Raw genomic sequence first — 15,369 nt, 5'->3', positions numbered from 1 at the left:
CGATGCGGGGTTCGAAGCTCAGCCGGGCCCGAGAAGAGATCAAGCCGGCGCAATCCCGGGCCGGTACCGGGACAGGAACGGCATCCACTAGGGCCTGGTCGGGGAGCGAGATGATGGCCGGAGCAGCGCTGGTGTTGCCAGTTGCTTTGAAAGCTTGAAATCACAATCCCGTTCTGGATCTGTACCTAAGGTACTCCCTAGTCGATCGAGCCGGTATTATGGAAAATAATGTGACACGGCCCATTGAGGTTGCGTTCACTAACACCGTCCGCCGGTACCTGAATGAAAAAAGGACCCAAATAGAAGAGACTGGCCCCCGTTGAACCACCAGCCTGTAATGACATCAGACATCGTCAATCATCTCATCCGTCAAAAGTCTACCCGGCAAGCACCTCCAACCAGCACCTCGTCTGTGCTCCCATCCTCGGTGACGGGGGAAAGACACCCATCACTTCTCCAACCTCTTCCTGCTCAACTGAACCGCGATGTCAGAAGTCGCACCGTCTATCCAATCATTCATCAAAACAATAAGGTGGTTGACGTCGCAAGTCCGCAGGATATTGTCCCTGCACCACGGTAATGTCTTGGAATCGCACAACCCCTTGGTGGCCAACAGACAGCTGGTGGTGACGCTCGACTCCAGAATCGAATAGACCACAGCCTTGATGATGTTGGACGCGGTCGCCTGGCACTGGATGTTGGTAAAGGCCTTGCCCTTCTGCTTGCCCGCCGTCAACATCTTGGGCAGCGCCGAGAGGATGCTGTCGCCGTCGAGCGTCGCGTTGCCCTCGTCGGTGTAGGTCGACAGCGAGTCGACGCTGTCCAGCATAATCAGGCGCTTCTTCTCGCGGCGCAGCTGGCCGATGGTCAGCCGCTTCATGTCGGTCAAATTACCCGCCACGATGCTGCCGTCGGCGTGGCGCAGCGCCTCGTCCAGGTACTGCTTCTTCTCCTCGCGCGACGGCTTCGCGCACACGTCGGGCACGCCGTCCCACCGCAGCTGCACCACGACGATCTCGGCCGGGTGCGCGCGCAGGAAGCCCACGACGCCGCGCAGGAAGGCGTCGTACGCCATGCCCGGGATCGCGCTGTGCTGGAAGTACAGCCGGTCGGGCAGGGCGCCCGTCGGAATGACCGACTTGTGCAGGTGCGCCGGGCGGAACTCGAAGTAGCGCGCGCCGATGGCCAGCATGGCCTCCAGGCTGTCCTTCTGCGTGATGGCCAGGCCGAAGATGATGTTGGGCGCGATGAGCGCGATGGCGCTGGCCGAGAGCTTGTCGGCGAGCTTGACCAGGACCCGGTTGTCATTGATGAGCTCCGCGACTATAGCGCCGCCGACCTTGCGGAGCACCGCCTCGCTGCTCTCCATGCTGTTCATGCCCACGTCGTGCGCCGAGGGGAGGACGAGCCGCGCGAACGGCTTGTTCTCGAGGTCGGAGCCCGGCGGCGCGACATTGCCGATCCAGTTGGAATAGTTGGGCGTGACGGTGATGTAGCACTGGTGGCGGTTGGGAAGCAGGTCATGGCCCCCGCCGGCCTCGTACATGCCGTACGAGATGATGATGTCGTCGCCGTGGAAGATGGAGGGCGTGTTGGCGATGGACTCCATGGTGCCGCCACTGGCGTTGCCCGTAATGGCGTTCACATCGATCCATTGCTCACAGATCTGCTTGCCATGCTGAAACACCTTGAAGGTAAACCTCCCTCTCTTGTCGAAGAAACTCTCAATTGCGGACGTCTCCACCTCTAAGCAGACATCGCGGAAGCGGTGCAGCTCCTTGACTGACACGCTTTGTCCAGGGACCGACAGCTCAATTGAGCAGCCATGGGCCGCGAGGTAAGTGAAAGCATGGACTCCTTTGCTGGGCATCTTGACTGGTCTGGTTAGCGACAGCAACGTCGTAGATGTGGGGGTTGGAGATCTGGATCTGAGATCTCTCCATCAGGGGGGCGGGGAGAGGTGGCCAGGGGGGGGTCTTAAAGACTGCCGCCGTCGGCTTGCAGCAAGCCTGAAACGATCGAATTCGGAGCTTGGCCGGTGCCAATCCCAGCCGCGGCGAGGGATTTGACCGGCTTCACCAATCGCTGGGCTTCATTCAAGTGCGTGTGGAGGCTGATAGTCGCTGAGCCCCCCAGCCCAGCTGTGATGGTGCAAGCCCCAAGCATGCGTCGCCCGTGTGCGGGGATAGGCCATGATGGGAGCGGGTGAAGTTTCTCTTCTACACTGTCCACAGTATAACTAGGTAGTTAGTACGAATGATAAATGCAGTTCTTCATCCAAGCAAATTACCCCTGAATCCGAGACACGCAAGCTCCACAGCCACGAGTCAAAAAGGGGCTTAGACGGGTTAGGGTTACCCGCGATATTTGGTGGATGACTTCATGTTGTTGAGAGCTTGCGCCGTTCAATAGCTTAATTGATGCAAATGCTCATGTCAATTAGAAGACGCGCGTTGTCAAACACAGTCAGATACTCAAAACAAGAAATGCAATGAAACGTGGGGTTCCCACCAAGTGCCGCGTCGGCAAGCCACATCAAACATTTCTTCTGCTTCCTACGCCGCTTTGCCGCAGCCTTGCCTCCAACGTCTGATGGAGATAGAGGGGTATCATCCGGCTGTATGTCTGCATGCCCGAATGGACGCAGAATCCATTAAAGGGTGCCGAAGTCATCTTCAAGCGCCCTCGGTGACCGGTGCGTCCCCGCATTCTTTGTCCAAACTTCAACCTCCCCCGAGTCCCCTCACAACTCCGATGCAATTCGGCTCTAACAGAGGCAAAACACCTCTCCGATTACAACGTTGCTACTCAAAAGCCAGTTAAAATGTCCACCTATATAGAACAGGTAATTTTGACCGCACCTTTCCCAGTGTTGCTCGGCACATCCTCGACCTCTACCCCAAGAAGCTAAAGTAATGGACCACGACTAATACCCCCCTCACAGTTACCCCTTCCTGCCCTCCCTACCGGGGATTTCTCAACCGTCACGCCCTTATTCAGAAACACAACCAACAATGGCCAACCACAAACAGCACCTCTCCCACCAACATACCCCAACGCAGCATCACTAAACCCGCCCTTCTTCGACCCAACTGCGCCCGCCCCTTATCACGCCAGGCAGTTCAGCAACGGCCACCCAACCTCCAGCGTCCACAGCGACAGCACCGGAGACTTCATCACCCCACCGACCCACCCCAACCCCGAAATGCCCAACCCAAACCATCACCACCACTACCAACCCTACCACCATCAACCCCCCTACCACCACCACCGCCCATCCCGCCCCAGCCCGCCAAGCACCGCCCGGCGCTGGATGCTGCGCATCAACGCGATCCAGCGCTCCGAGCTCGGCGACGGCCTGCACCTCCCGCGGCGGAGCAACAACACGGCGGCAGAACCGAGTCCCAGCGGTGGCGACGGCGCAGCAGACGGCGGAGGGCGTGGTCAGACGCCGACGCCGGGGTCAGTGGCAGCCGCACACCAGCAGCAGCACCACCAGCATCGGCGGCTGGTGAAGAAGCAGCGGGAGCGGGAGCGGGAGCGGGAGAATAATGAGAATCACAGGGGGTTGGTGGGTGGGTTTCGGGTGCTTTGGCATCGGGGGTGAAGAAAGGGGTGGCGGGTTGATGGTGTGGGGCGGGGTATGTTTTCGTGGGGGATGGACGGAGTAAAATGGCAACTATGGGGATTGGGTGTGATTGAGGAGTTCTGGAACGTCTGGTTATTCATTTTGCTTGGGTTAGCTTGGGTTCGACGAGAACCCCCCCTTGGGTCTGGATATGTGGAAAGACGAAAAGGGGATTGCGAGATACGTTTGGAGGGGCGAGATTGGGCCGCGCCCCCTAGAACAATGCAAGGGAGCGCTCGAGTGAGATTGGGATTCGAGGTAATTGTAGGACTCAATGGAAAGGGATGCAATGGATCGCGACCTGGGCGAGGGAGTTAAGGAGCGCGGCATGGTTCAACAAGATGTAAGCAAAGATAAAACGTGATGTGGGCATTAAGTATATACAGCCGACGCCCTGTATCCGGAAAACATTATTCACAAAGCCTTGTTTCCAGGAGAGCCCAGCCAATACTTTGTCCCAGCCAAACCATGGATATAGCGAACAGAAAAGCAAACCGGGTGCACACAAAAGCAGAAGCGTCGACCCCTATCAGGCGCCATTAAATTGTCGTATCGACACCGTCAGTCGTGGAGAATGAGAAAACCGGAACCCCCAATCTAAGAGAAACCGACGTAGACCTTGATGACGGTCTTGCCGGGGACGATGTTGAGGCCAATGCCGTCGAGCTTCTCCATGCCCTTGGTGTAGGCGTTGTCGCCAATGCCGCCGGCGAGAATGGTCGAGTCGACGCCACCCTCCGACATGCGGCAGCCGGGAACGTCCAGCTTGTAGTGCTGGGCGACGAGGGAAGAGCAGTCGGCACCGGACCAGCCCGTGTTGCTAGTGTTCTCGAAGTCAAACTCGGCCCAGACACCGGCGTATTGGCCGTGGAGGGTCTTCTGGATCTTCCCGGGCGCAAAGGCGCAGACACCCTGGGTGTTCTTGTCGGCCACCACAGTCTTGGTCTCGCCGGGCTCGAGGTTGAAGATCAGCTGCTTCTGGCCCTCGACCTCGAACATGCCGGTAAGCCCGCCGTCAGCGCCCATCTTGTTGGCGCAGATGACCTGGTACGTCTCGTCGGCGACGTTCTTGTACTCCTGGACGTATTTGTACTTGTCGGCGATGCTGTTGGGGACCAACATCAGGTTGGAGTTCCACTCGCAGCCGTTGTTGGTGCCTTGGTTTCCAGTGTACATGACCTGCTCGTACGTGACACGCTTCGACTTGCTCGAGGTGCCGCCGCAGAAGGGAATGAACTCGTCCGACTCGGACTCGTTATCCTCAGAGGGCTTCGGCTTCGGGGAAGGAGCGACGCTCGGGGCTGGGTCGGCGACCTTGGCGGCGGCGGCGGCAGACTTGGGGATTGGCCTGTTGTGGACGTTCTTGACGTGGGCCGGACCATCGCGCCTAGCCTGGACGCTGCGGTGGAGGTGAGCATGGCCCGACGGGTGCGCGGTGGCGCCGAGCGCACCGGCGAGCAGAAGGAAGTGAGTGAGCTGCATGGTGACGGTTTGTTTTGTGTGGTTGTTTTTTTTTCTATCCAGATGTCGTTGGTTTCGTGAGTGGTCGTCAGGGCCTGAGGCGCTGTAGATGGTCCAATGTCGCAATTGGGAAAGGAGTGCGGTTGTAATTGAAGCTTGCGATCGTCTCGAGAGAACGGAATAGTTTGTCGCGCGCGGTTCAAAGGAGTGAACTGAGATGCAAGATCTCCAAAAGAGTGGATGTGATCGCGAAAAGCGTCGTTGTTGCTTGAAAGATCGCGGAAGGAAAGGAGAGACGGGTGGGGGGAGATGAAGGTTCAAAAGCTGCTGCTGCTGGACAGGGGGTGGGAAGTTAAAATGAGCCGAGAGTTGGTTCCTGAATAATCCCGGTCAATTGCCCTGCTTGGCCAGACCGCTGGCGAGGGCCCAGAACGGAGATCCCCAGACGTCCTTCCTGACTGGCCGCTTACGACTGGACCCACAGTTAGAACAGGGCCAAGGCCCAATGGATGCAGGTCCACGTCCATTTTCATTGGCTGCGAACCAGTCGAAGGCCTGCTCCCGTCGCAGTCGTGCCCTGATCCAACAGGCTGGCTCGCTGCCTGTGTTGATGTTTTGTTCGCGCCATCCAGGCTTCGATCTCATGCTCTGTACTATTCCGTACGAGAACTTGCATTCTCCGACTTGGCAACGACAAGAAAAAGGAGGCATATTTCAGTCGAGGGCAGTGCAGGTCGGTGGCGGACGCTTCCATGGTCTGGAGCTGAAATTCATGGATCTCTCGCCGGGTTCCCTTGCGTCTCATCACGGTATTACCCGACCGCTGGGCGTTGGGTTTCCAAGTTGTTTGTGGAGATGAAAACGGTCGAGAACACTAGCACTTTGTTTGCGGCTTTTCTGCACAAAGTGTTAAGCTGTCTTGGCCGCAACGGCCCCTTTGATTGCAGCGTTGCGCGCCCATGCTCGGCAGATGGCTTGCCCAAAGCCATGGCTCGCTGTTTCATCAAACACCCAAACGGCCTTACACCGTGTTTTAGCCGCCCCCATGGGCCATGATCGGACTTTTCGACCTTTTGGCCCATCCAACATCAGATGCCAAATCCGTGTACACAGTCACACAGTAACCATGGACATGCTATTTCCATCCGATGAACATTGTGGCAAAGCCGCCCTGTGCCGCCGATCGTTGCTCATGGAAGCAGTCGAGACCTTCCGAAGCTCCACTCGACATCAGGAGAGCAAGGTCCAGATACGGGATGCCAGGGAATGCTGAGAACAATCCAGGAAACTGATCTTTCAGGGGACGAAGAGGCGGTGCCGACGACAAGATTGTTTTGGGAGCCAAGTTTATGCAAGTCCCGATCTCGAGGATCCACTGTTACTCGGTGGGCTTGAGGTGGCCCAAGCTCCATCTCGCGAGTGCCCCGCAACCTTTTTTTTCCCATTCGGGATTCAGCGACGGGATGTGAGGATTGGTTGCAGACATCCACGCCGCACAATCAATCCGGATTGAGAGCGCCTTCAGGACTCTTTCTGCGACCCTATCCCCGAACTAGAAGGAGTGGGCAACCCAAATTCCCTGCCAGCCGCGTCCCAGCTTCGACGCAGATCCCAAACACGCCGACCCGCCGTCCGGCCTCAGGGAACACCCGATAGTTAGTCCGAAGTGGGATGCGAAAGCAGCCCAAAGCACAACTGACCGAATTGTGAACAACCCGACCACCCCGCGAGACCACCACCACCACCACCACCGCCACCACAGAGCTTCCCCACAATGCCGCTCGACACATCGACGTACAATCTCGCGCTCCTCCGCGTGGACGGGCGGAGATGGAACGAGCTGCGCCGGGTGCACGCCCAAATCCGCACGCAAGCCGCGGCCGACGGCTCCAGCTACCTCGAGATGGGCCACACCAAAGTCATGTGCGTGGTGACCGGGCCGAGTGAACCCGGGCCTCGCCGCGGCGGGGTCGGTGGAGCGGGAGGAGGCGGAGGAGGCGGCGGCGGCGCAGGCGGCAAGGCAGAGATTGTCGTGGGCATCGTGATTGCCGGATTCAGCTCCGTAGACCGGAAGCGGCACGGGCGAGGCGACAAGTAAGTCTTGAACCGCCCTTCCACCATGGCGGACGGAACGGCCACACGGCGGGGCGGGGCCGGGTCCATCAGCAGTAGCTAACCCGGGCACAACAGGCGCACGCTCGAGCTCGCGTCGACGGTAGCCAACGGGCTGGCGGCGAGCCTGCACACGCACCTGTTCCCGCACAGCCAGATCAACGTGTCGCTGCACGTGCTGTCGCAGGACGGGTCGCTGCTGGCGGCGCTCATCAACGCGGCGACGCTGGCGTGCGTGGACGCGGGCATCCCCATGACCGACTACGTCGCCGCCTGCACGGCGGGCTCGACGTCGACCTACGCCGCCAATGACGAGGGCGCCGACCCCCTGCTCGACCTGAACCACCAGGAGGAGCAGGAGCTCCCCGGCCTGACGGTGGCGACGCTGGGCGAGAGCGACCGCGTCGCGGTGCTGGTGTGCGAAAGCAGGGTCCAGGTCAGCCGGCTCGAGGGTATGCTAGCGGTCGGAGTGGACGGGTGCAAGCAGATGAGGGAGATATTAGATAGGGTTGTTCGGGATAAGGGCAGCCGGATGATACAGGAGGGGACGGTGGAGAAGGGGGTCGGGCTAGACGATATGGAAGTCGACTGATGCTGGAGGTACGTCGGGTTGGGTTACGATACAGGTACATGCCTACTGTGGCGAACGGTGCAGGTGAGAATACCCATTTTTTTATTACACAACCTCGAGACAACCCACCTCAAACCTACACGACAACCAATTTGGTAATTTCATGATACTGTGAATGACCCAGCTACGCCCGGCGATGCCGCCGCTAACAAAACAAACCTAGCGCCCACCGAGTCCGGACAAGTAACTAAAGCACATCAAAGCTCGTCGTGCGCGGTCTCGGGCTCCCCAGTGGGGTCAGCGGCCTGAGTCGACGTGGACTCGGCGGAGTCGTCGGCCGCGTCACCGCTAGCCTCGGGGGTAACCGGGGTGGCTTCCTCGCTCTCGCCGGCCTCGGTGGCATCGGGGGTGGCCTCCGACGACGCTTCTGGGGTAGCTGACGTAGGCTCCTCCACCGCAATGGCAACAATGCCCTCGGGCAGCTTCTTCTTCACTCCCTCGCTCATGCGGATGGCGTCGATCCAGCTCTCGACGCTCTCGTGCCCGAAGTCAGCTGCGTCATAGTGCCTCCACCAGCCGCGGCGGGCGTTGATGGCGATGATCTCCACGTCCCCGACGAGATCGAGGGACTTCAGAAGAGCCGCCGCCCCCTCGTTGCTCTTGGAAACCTCGTAGAAGGGGAACAGGTTGCGCTTGCTCTGGGCGTGCTTGAAGGCCAGCTCAGAGAGGCTGCCGAGCGCCTTCTTGGCCTTCTCGTCCTCGCTTGAGGAGACAATAGCCAGCACGCAGGTGTGAGACTTCTCGGTCAAGCACTCCTTGATCAGCTTCTCGGGCGAGTTGATGGCGGGGATGGGTAACGCGGTTTCGACGATGACCGGTGCTTCCTGCGTGGCGGTCTCTGTTTTGGACTCGGGCGCGGCGGATGAGGACGAGGCCTTGTCGGAGGCTTTGTTGTTTTTCTCCTTGTTTTTCTTGCCGTTACCCTTCACCGGCGAAACCGGGTTCGGTTGTCCGGCTTGCGAAAGGAATTTGACGATCCCCTCCTTCTTTAGCTCCCCATCGTAGACAACGGCATCAGCGTCACCGCCTGGCAGGAGAACCAGAGTCGGAAACTTCTCGACGCCGAAAGTCTCAACCGCCTTCGCCTCCTTGTTCCGTGCCTGGCCGATGGTGATCACGCCCGCAAAGTCGATGGCGACGCTCTTCAAAAGTGCCGAGGTGGTGCCCTTCTCCGTGAATAGAATTGCCTTGGGTGCCTCCTTGTCGCCCAGGAACTTATCCAGCGACTTGTCCTCGACCTTGACAACATAATTGTTGATCTGCTGCACGACGGCCTCGACGATGGCGCTGGCTGTCCGTTGTCCTTGGTAGTCCTGGACCATCGGCTTTCCTCCTCCCTTCTTTGGCCGGACGATCTTCAGGGTCGGGAAGCCTTGGACGCCCATCGATCCGCAAAGGGGCTTGTTCGCCTCATCGTCGCAGTCCACGGCGGCGACGTTGGCCAAGCCGTCGAGGTTCTTGGCCGCCTTCTCGTACGCCGGCTTGAGGTTCTTGCAGTGACCGCACCATGGGGCGTAGAATTCGACGATCTAAGAGGCGAATGATCAGCATGTGGATAGATAAACGAATCAACGGCGCCGACTCACGGAGGTGTAATTGCTCTTAGCAATCAATCTCTCGTAGTTTTTGCCGTCCACCTGTAACACGGGTGATTTCTTAGTGTAGAGCCCTGCCTGTGCTCCTGGGAGGGCGGACAGCAAGGCGACCGCCACAGCGCAGAGGGTGGGGTGATGCATAATGCGGACGCTCGATTCACAGCAACGCGGAGATGGATGTTGTTGCTCAAATGTGCTTGGATGTGCTTGGATGCACAGGAGAGTGGGGTATTTACAGAATCGCAGGAAGGGATTCAATCCGTCAAATTGGGGGATCAATGTATCGGAAGGTACTCGTGTGTCTTTTTATCCCCATGCGGCGAGGAACGGACGAGGAAGAGGAAAGAATCCAAGCTGGCATCTTTCCATCTTCGGCAAAAGAACACATTTCCAATGCCGCAGGAGCTGGTGCCACCCGCGATCGAGAACCCCAAAGGGAAACGCAAGCTCGGTCCGAAAGGTGACCAAAGCTCCCTGCCCCTCCTCGTTGGCGATCAATTACGAGGCTTGGCAACTTGAAAGTGACGCGAGGCGCTCTCCCACCAATGCACCAACAAGCAGGCAGAGTGACGACGAGCTCCAGGCGCAACGCAACTTACAAGGCAGCAGGATTCCTTTTCCTGGCGACACCCTTCGTACTTAAATCTACTTTGCCTTCTCCCCAAACCGGGATTTATTTTCTTGTTGATATTCGCAACCCGCAACCTGCAACCTGCTTCTTGCATCGCATCCCCGGCACCTCCCACCATGGCCGACGCTGTCCCCGCTGCCCTGAGGCAGGCCGATGTCAACATTTGGAAATGCGCCACCAAAGCTACGCAACTTCAGGCCGTGAAGCCCATTATGTCCTATTGGTGTATGTATTGTACAATGAATGCGAAGGGGTGACGGTCTCTGATTTTCCAGGCGAATACTGGGCTGTGAACCAAATCCTAGCGAAACAGCTGCACACAACCGACGAGGGCATCCTAAACTACACAACAAACTTGATGGATAAGCTGGAGCAGGTACGCGAGTTTTAAAATCTTTGGAGGTGATTTAGTAAAGCTAATGGACACTCGCCAGACGAAATCAGAGCACGCGACTGAAGACGCCATTACCGACGATCTCGCAGGCCAGGCGTACGTGGAACAGTTTGCACAGGAGACATTGGACCGAGCCGAACGGGTGGTGAACGCGAATCGGGTGACACAGTAGGCTTATGATGTCTGTTTGAGACCGGCGCTCGCTGACCGGTTGCCAGACAAACCGCGACAACATTCGATGCAGCCGCAACCTTCTTCCATGTCGCGAATATTTGGGGCCCGGTGGATCAGGAGACACAACAAAAGATCAAGTACGCAAAATGGAACGCGGCGCGGATTGCCAAGGCAATTAGAGACGGCAACGACCCCAATGAGTCGAACCCGCGACATGAAGAGGCGCCCCAGCCGGAGCTAGATCCGAACGACCCCGCGGTTCAGAGCTTGAGCGGCGCGTCGCCAAACACAGGGCCGAGACCTGTGACGGTAGAAGATGTCCCTGACTCGGAAACGGCCAAGCACGCATCGGGCGTGTCGTTGCCGCACAGCCCAGTCCTGGGCGAACCATCTCCGATCTCTGACGGCGGCCTCCAACTCCCGGGGGTGCCGACGGATCTGGCCGAACCTTCACCATCGAGTTACTTTGGACCAGAAGCATCGGTAACCCCACCGCCACAACATCCCGATTACTCCCAAGCGTCCCCCGGTCTCCCACCCCCACCAACCGGATGGACGCCATCCCAGCAGAGCCCAACAACGAGTATTCCGCCAACAACGTGGTCACAGGGCCCTGTTAGTCCATCCGGATCTGGCTTCTATCACCAGCCTTCGGCTCCTACAACGATACCGCCAACATTCGCCACAAATCCCCCATCAACGGCTGCAGTGGCGTCACCCCCCGTTAGTCCGCCCACCAACCCTTACTACTCGCACGCGGCTCCAACCGCGAATACCGCACGGCCGACAGCCCCTCCTGCAGCCCCGCCGGCTAGCTATGTGCCGGTTCAGTCTGGGGGTTTCACGACGGATGAGGCGGCAATGGTCGGGGCACAAAAGCATGCGAAATGGGCCATATCGGCTCTCAACTTTGAGGACGTGCCTACCGCGGTAAGGGAATTACGAGACGCGCTGAGGTTGCTCGGGGCGACATAGGGAGTGGGAAGTGATACGAGCTACGTAATGATGGTCGTGATGAAATGCCAGCGTATGATTCGAACAGCAAGAGTCTTGACGTATTCGTTGTCTCAGGGGCCCTACTCCGGCAGATTCGTTGTACCCGAGACAATGTTCGTCCCGTTCTGCCGCCCGCCCCAAGCGGAAACAGCCAGCAGAGCACTGTCTCACAACATGCTATCTAGCCGCCTCAACGATCTGACGGCTACCCACACGGCAGCCCTAGCAAAGCCAATCTTGTACCACCACAACACTTTTCTGTGCCGCGGATCTGGTTCCAAGGCCATCATCGTCCTTCCTCCCGACGCTGGCGATGCCGGAGCGCATGGTTACAGCGGCTCGGTCCGAATTGTTCGCTCGATGTATTGAACTACTGCGCCCGGCAGCTGTTGTGTATACACCCCACCGAATCAGAGCCGCTCAAGAGACAGCCTGGAATCGGAGCTGATACGGCAGGTTGGGTAGATGAGGCTAGCATCCATGCGGCCCTGCGGCTACAATGCTAATTCGGATGGAGATTATTGGCCCTGGCCTGTTCTTCAGCCGCACAGTGTTCCCCAACGTTCGGGAGGCTTGCGCGGCGCGGGTGGCCCGGGGGAGGTCGTGGGGGTCTCGGGCGGGCTGTCGACTGGGGTCTGAAGGTTTTGAGATATAATAGAGGTCTCCAATGCGTTGACACATGAGAAAAGGGAAGGAAAAGGTTCAAAAGCCCTCTTACACTCCCTGACGACTTGCCAGCCGTCTATGGTCATCGCCTTGCTACCTCTACACCAAAATAACCAAGTAGCTGTCTATTAAAGTAAGATTCCGAGAGAAAAACAAGTGAGTCGAGTCAACATGTTTTCCACGCCATGCCTAACTCGGGAGGCAGTCTCCAGGAACATCCGACCCAGCAGTCAAACTGAAGATGGACAACGAAGAAGGCAGTTACTCATACGGGAGCTCTTCATCAAATTCTACAGATGCGGTTAAAGGCGACTGGCGGACACGCGTCTACACACCATTGCCGGCCCCACCGCCTGGAGGAAACACTGGAACCAGAGACGGTTCTTGTCGGGGCAAGCGATGAGCTCTGGAGGTGATCATGAAAAGCTGTCTGAACCCGGCTGGATTTATTATGGAGTCAAACATTGTTCCAATAGTTGAAAAGCAAAGAATCCGGTGGTTATAAACCCATGCCTCAAAAAGAGATGGTGGCGAAGTCAACTAGACAACTAGAACAGCCATAACCTGAACATCAAGAAGGGGAAAAAGCCGAACTACTCTACAGTTCACTCAGTGAAACATCCAAACTTGCCCCCCCAGTTCCTGCCATGTAATGTTCCCATCGAGTCCTGAGTTCATGAGAGCTATTTCCAAAGAAGAAATTGATTATGTCAAGGTAAATATATCCACGGCTACCATCCAGAGTCAGACACAGTGCTATTCTGACCTACCTTTGTCCATCCGAACTAAAGAGCCCGAGCCATGCCTGTTGCCAATATGAAACAAGAAAGCTGGCACTTGTTGTCCAGGAGTCACAGTAGTCGGGCACAGCTTGCAACCTAGAGATAATCTATAATATACCTAGGTACCCGGCTTTCTTCCTCCCGCAACGAATCGGCTAGATCTGCAACCTTTCAGTTAAGCTTTCACATCTCTACCTAGTATTTATCGACCCATGATATCAGCCCAACCATAATTTGACTGGAAATCTACAAAAATGATGTCGCCGATGGTCTCGGCGACCGGGATCGCGATGCTTCTCCTCGGCGGAGCTCACGGTCACATGGTCATGAACTCGCCAGCTCCTTACAGCCTCGACATCCAGCCGCTGCTGCAGGTTGATCCCATCAGCGGTGGCCTCTACCCGTATCCCTGCCACAACCAGTACGGCTTTACCCACCGTACCGCAGTCGAGGCTGGCGGTGCGACCTTGGTAAACTTCACAGGGTACGTCCATCAAGTCTATTAATACCGGTAGTGATACAAAAGCTAACACAATTGGGTAGTGGTGGCCAGCATGGTGGCGGTTCATGCCAGTTCAGCATCACCTACGATGAGCCTGCCAACGGAGGCGACTGGAATAAATCGGCCGAGTTCAAAACCATCTACAGCATCATCGGTGGTTGTCCTGCCGTATTTACCGATGAGTCCCACAACCTCGCCCCCGTGGCCGTGGACCAGAATCGGCGCCAAGATGGCAAGCATTGTGGTAATGACTCTGGCGTTGACTGTATTCGCCAGTTCATGGTTCCGATTCCCAAGTTGTGAGTTAAAGCTTGTCCTACATCCACGTTCATAGCTCGAAGAGATTATTGGATTGACTGACACTCGTGAACAGCTTGAAGAACGGCCCGGCTACTTTTGCCTGGACCTGGTTCAATAAACTCGGAAACAAGGAGATGTACATGTAAGTTGTCAAGTTGTCACCAGCTAACTGATTGCTTCCCATTCCTAACCGCTCTGTCTCTTAGGAACTGTGCTCCGATCGAGATCACCGGCGGTACTAGCGATGAGACGGAGATGAAGAACCTGCCCAACATATTTGTGGCCAACTCCCCCAACGACCCCGAGGTTCCGAACTGCATCACCGGTACTCGCGCCGACAATGTTGTTGTCAACTTCCCCGAGCCGGGCAAGTACGGCCGCGTTCTCCAGGCCCCAGTTGAGCCAATGAACAAACCATCGGGTTACTGCACCCAGATCCCGGCCGCTCAATCGCCCCCGACCTTCGAACCAGACCCGCCCTTCACCGTCGCCAAGATCAAGCAAGCCGGCCCGGCCGCCACCACTCCCACCCCGCCGGTGGAGGACACCACGTCCCCAACACTAGGCCACTCCGTCAACCAGCCCATCACCGAAACCGCCAACACCACCACCACCAGCACAGCCGACCGGTCCATGACCCGATCCCCGCCTCCAATCATCGTCCCGACTACCCTGTCGACGACCATCTCAGAAGTCTCAACTATCAACCTCTCCGTCACACCCACACCGACACCTACGGCCATCCCAGCCCCCGCGGTGGCGGTGGCGGCGGCGGCTGCCATGGCCAATAAGCCGAACGGCAAGGCCGTCGCCTGCGCGAGCAACGGCGCGCTCGTCTGCCTGGACGACGGCACCTTCGGCCTGTGTGACTGGGGCTGGCTCACGCCGCAGCGCGTTGCGGAGGGCACTGAGTGCAAGGAGGGCAAGATCGTCAAGCGGGACGGGGGTGGGGAGGATTCTTGATACTCAGTAGAGGACTGGGACGGGGACGCACAGCACAGCACACTTTGTTTGATGCCATACTGGAGGTTGGCGGGGAGTGTGGCTGGCTGGGCTTGAGGCGTAAGCAGGTACCATAGCTTTGAGGCATGGGGCCGTTATTCATCAGCTTAATTTCTGATCTTCCGTTCTGCTCTCTTGTGATGCGTATTAGTTATTAATTTAGGGAAGGCCCAAACGGTACCTCCCTACCTATACAAGTCATGAGTTCTTGACTATATTGTAATGTCAGTAAAAACGGCAACATGAGACCCCTGATCACTAATACGAGCTTACATATTATTGCAAAGTCTACAAAGGCAGAGGCGTTGTGATATGTATTTCACCCTGGTGGGCTTACTGAAGCTCCGACAACGGGCAAAAAGCTGACAGACCAGCTAGCCCGTATGTAAGATCATCTAGAAAGTGGATTCAAACCCCTCAAACCCCTCTCGGATCCTTTTAGAGAGGTACGGTATAAATAAGCCCAGTCATCTACGCCAAGTCCGATTTCCCCCT

General features: G+C 57.3%; 7 protein-coding genes across 7 annotated transcripts; 4 read left to right on the top strand and 3 right to left on the bottom strand.

The window, feature by feature from the left end:
* Nucleotide 1: 1 nt before the first annotated feature.
* On the bottom strand, nt 2–2,347 carry B0H64DRAFT_19992 (PLC-like phosphodiesterase). The gene has a single exon (XM_062799236.1). The coding sequence runs from the start codon at nt 1,868–1,870 to the stop codon at nt 449–451; it is 1,422 nt and encodes a 473-aa protein (XP_062664156.1). The 5' UTR covers nt 1,871–2,347; the 3' UTR covers nt 2–448.
* Nucleotides 2,232–3,673, top strand: B0H64DRAFT_20050 (uncharacterized protein). Its single transcript, XM_062799248.1, has 3 exons — nt 2,232–2,695; nt 2,775–2,845; nt 2,945–3,673. The coding sequence occupies exons 1-3, from the start codon at nt 2,593–2,595 to the stop codon at nt 3,605–3,607; spliced, it is 837 nt and encodes a 278-aa protein (XP_062664155.1). The 5' UTR covers nt 2,232–2,592; the 3' UTR covers nt 3,608–3,673.
* A 377-nt stretch (nt 3,674–4,050) lies between these two features.
* Nucleotides 4,051–5,503, bottom strand: B0H64DRAFT_381376 (uncharacterized protein). The gene has a single exon (XM_062802801.1). It carries the CDS (start codon nt 5,108–5,110, stop codon nt 4,226–4,228), a length of 885 nt encoding a protein of 294 aa, XP_062664154.1. The 5' UTR covers nt 5,111–5,503; the 3' UTR covers nt 4,051–4,225.
* Nucleotides 5,504–6,446: 943 nt separating this feature from the next.
* Nucleotides 6,447–7,842, top strand: B0H64DRAFT_19949 (3' exoribonuclease family, domain 1-domain-containing protein). The gene is made up of 2 exons (XM_062799226.1): nt 6,447–7,183; nt 7,280–7,842. Exons 1-2 carry the CDS (start codon nt 6,864–6,866, stop codon nt 7,791–7,793), a joined length of 834 nt encoding a protein of 277 aa, XP_062664153.1. The 5' UTR covers nt 6,447–6,863; the 3' UTR covers nt 7,794–7,842.
* A 187-nt stretch (nt 7,843–8,029) lies between these two features.
* On the bottom strand, nt 8,030–9,568 carry B0H64DRAFT_369870 (uncharacterized protein; the record flags this gene model as incomplete). Its single annotated transcript, XM_062802062.1, has 2 exons — nt 8,030–9,361; nt 9,419–9,568. 2 exons carry the CDS (start codon nt 9,566–9,568, stop codon nt 8,030–8,032), a joined length of 1,482 nt encoding a protein of 493 aa, XP_062664152.1.
* Nucleotides 9,569–9,974: 406 nt separating this feature from the next.
* On the top strand, nt 9,975–11,881 carry B0H64DRAFT_19932 (Vta1 like-domain-containing protein). Its single transcript, XM_062799223.1, has 3 exons — nt 9,975–10,434; nt 10,493–10,620; nt 10,671–11,881. The coding sequence occupies exons 1-3, from the start codon at nt 10,228–10,230 to the stop codon at nt 11,599–11,601; spliced, it is 1,266 nt and encodes a 421-aa protein (XP_062664151.1). The 5' UTR covers nt 9,975–10,227; the 3' UTR covers nt 11,602–11,881.
* Nucleotides 11,882–13,324: 1,443 nt separating this feature from the next.
* On the top strand, nt 13,325–14,835 carry B0H64DRAFT_448969 (uncharacterized protein; the record flags this gene model as incomplete). Its single annotated transcript, XM_062807069.1, has 4 exons — nt 13,325–13,554; nt 13,614–13,871; nt 13,946–14,014; nt 14,079–14,835. 4 exons carry the CDS (start codon nt 13,325–13,327, stop codon nt 14,833–14,835), a joined length of 1,314 nt encoding a protein of 437 aa, XP_062664150.1.
* Nucleotides 14,836–15,369: the final 534 nt, after the last annotated feature.

Source organism: Chaetomium fimeti (genome assembly GCF_033439085.1).
Source record: "Chaetomium fimeti strain CBS 168.71 chromosome Unknown B0H64scaffold_1, whole genome shotgun sequence".
In the NCBI taxonomy this organism is placed as follows: domain Eukaryota; kingdom Fungi; phylum Ascomycota; class Sordariomycetes; order Sordariales; family Chaetomiaceae; genus Chaetomium; species Chaetomium fimeti.
The sequence above is the reverse complement of the archived record's forward strand: the minus strand, read 5'-3'. Positions and strand labels throughout refer to the sequence as shown.

Bases quoted from the DNA above. Each gene is read 5' to 3' on its own strand.
- B0H64DRAFT_19992 (XM_062799236.1), bottom strand. From the start codon at position 1,870: ATGCCCAGCAAAGGAGTCCATGCTTTCACTTACCTCGCGGCCCATGGC.
- B0H64DRAFT_20050 (XM_062799248.1), top strand. From the start codon at position 2,593: ATGGAGATAGAGGGGTATCATCCGGCTGTATGTCTGCATGCCCGAATG. The intron at 2,696-2,774 runs GTGCGTCCCCGC...CGGCTCTAACAG, and splicing joins TCAAGCGCCCTCGGTGACCG to AGGCAAAACACCTCTCCGAT. The intron at 2,846-2,944 runs GTAATTTTGACC...CCCCCCTCACAG, and splicing joins TGTCCACCTATATAGAACAG to TTACCCCTTCCTGCCCTCCC.
- B0H64DRAFT_381376 (XM_062802801.1), bottom strand. From the start codon at position 5,110: ATGCAGCTCACTCACTTCCTTCTGCTCGCCGGTGCGCTCGGCGCCACC.
- B0H64DRAFT_19949 (XM_062799226.1), top strand. From the start codon at position 6,864: ATGCCGCTCGACACATCGACGTACAATCTCGCGCTCCTCCGCGTGGAC. The intron at 7,184-7,279 runs GTAAGTCTTGAA...CGGGCACAACAG, and splicing joins CGGCACGGGCGAGGCGACAA to GCGCACGCTCGAGCTCGCGT.
- B0H64DRAFT_19932 (XM_062799223.1), top strand. From the start codon at position 10,228: ATGCGCCACCAAAGCTACGCAACTTCAGGCCGTGAAGCCCATTATGTC. The intron at 10,435-10,492 runs GTACGCGAGTTT...GACACTCGCCAG, and splicing joins TGATGGATAAGCTGGAGCAG to ACGAAATCAGAGCACGCGAC. The intron at 10,621-10,670 runs GTAGGCTTATGA...ACCGGTTGCCAG, and splicing joins AACGCGAATCGGGTGACACA to ACAAACCGCGACAACATTCG.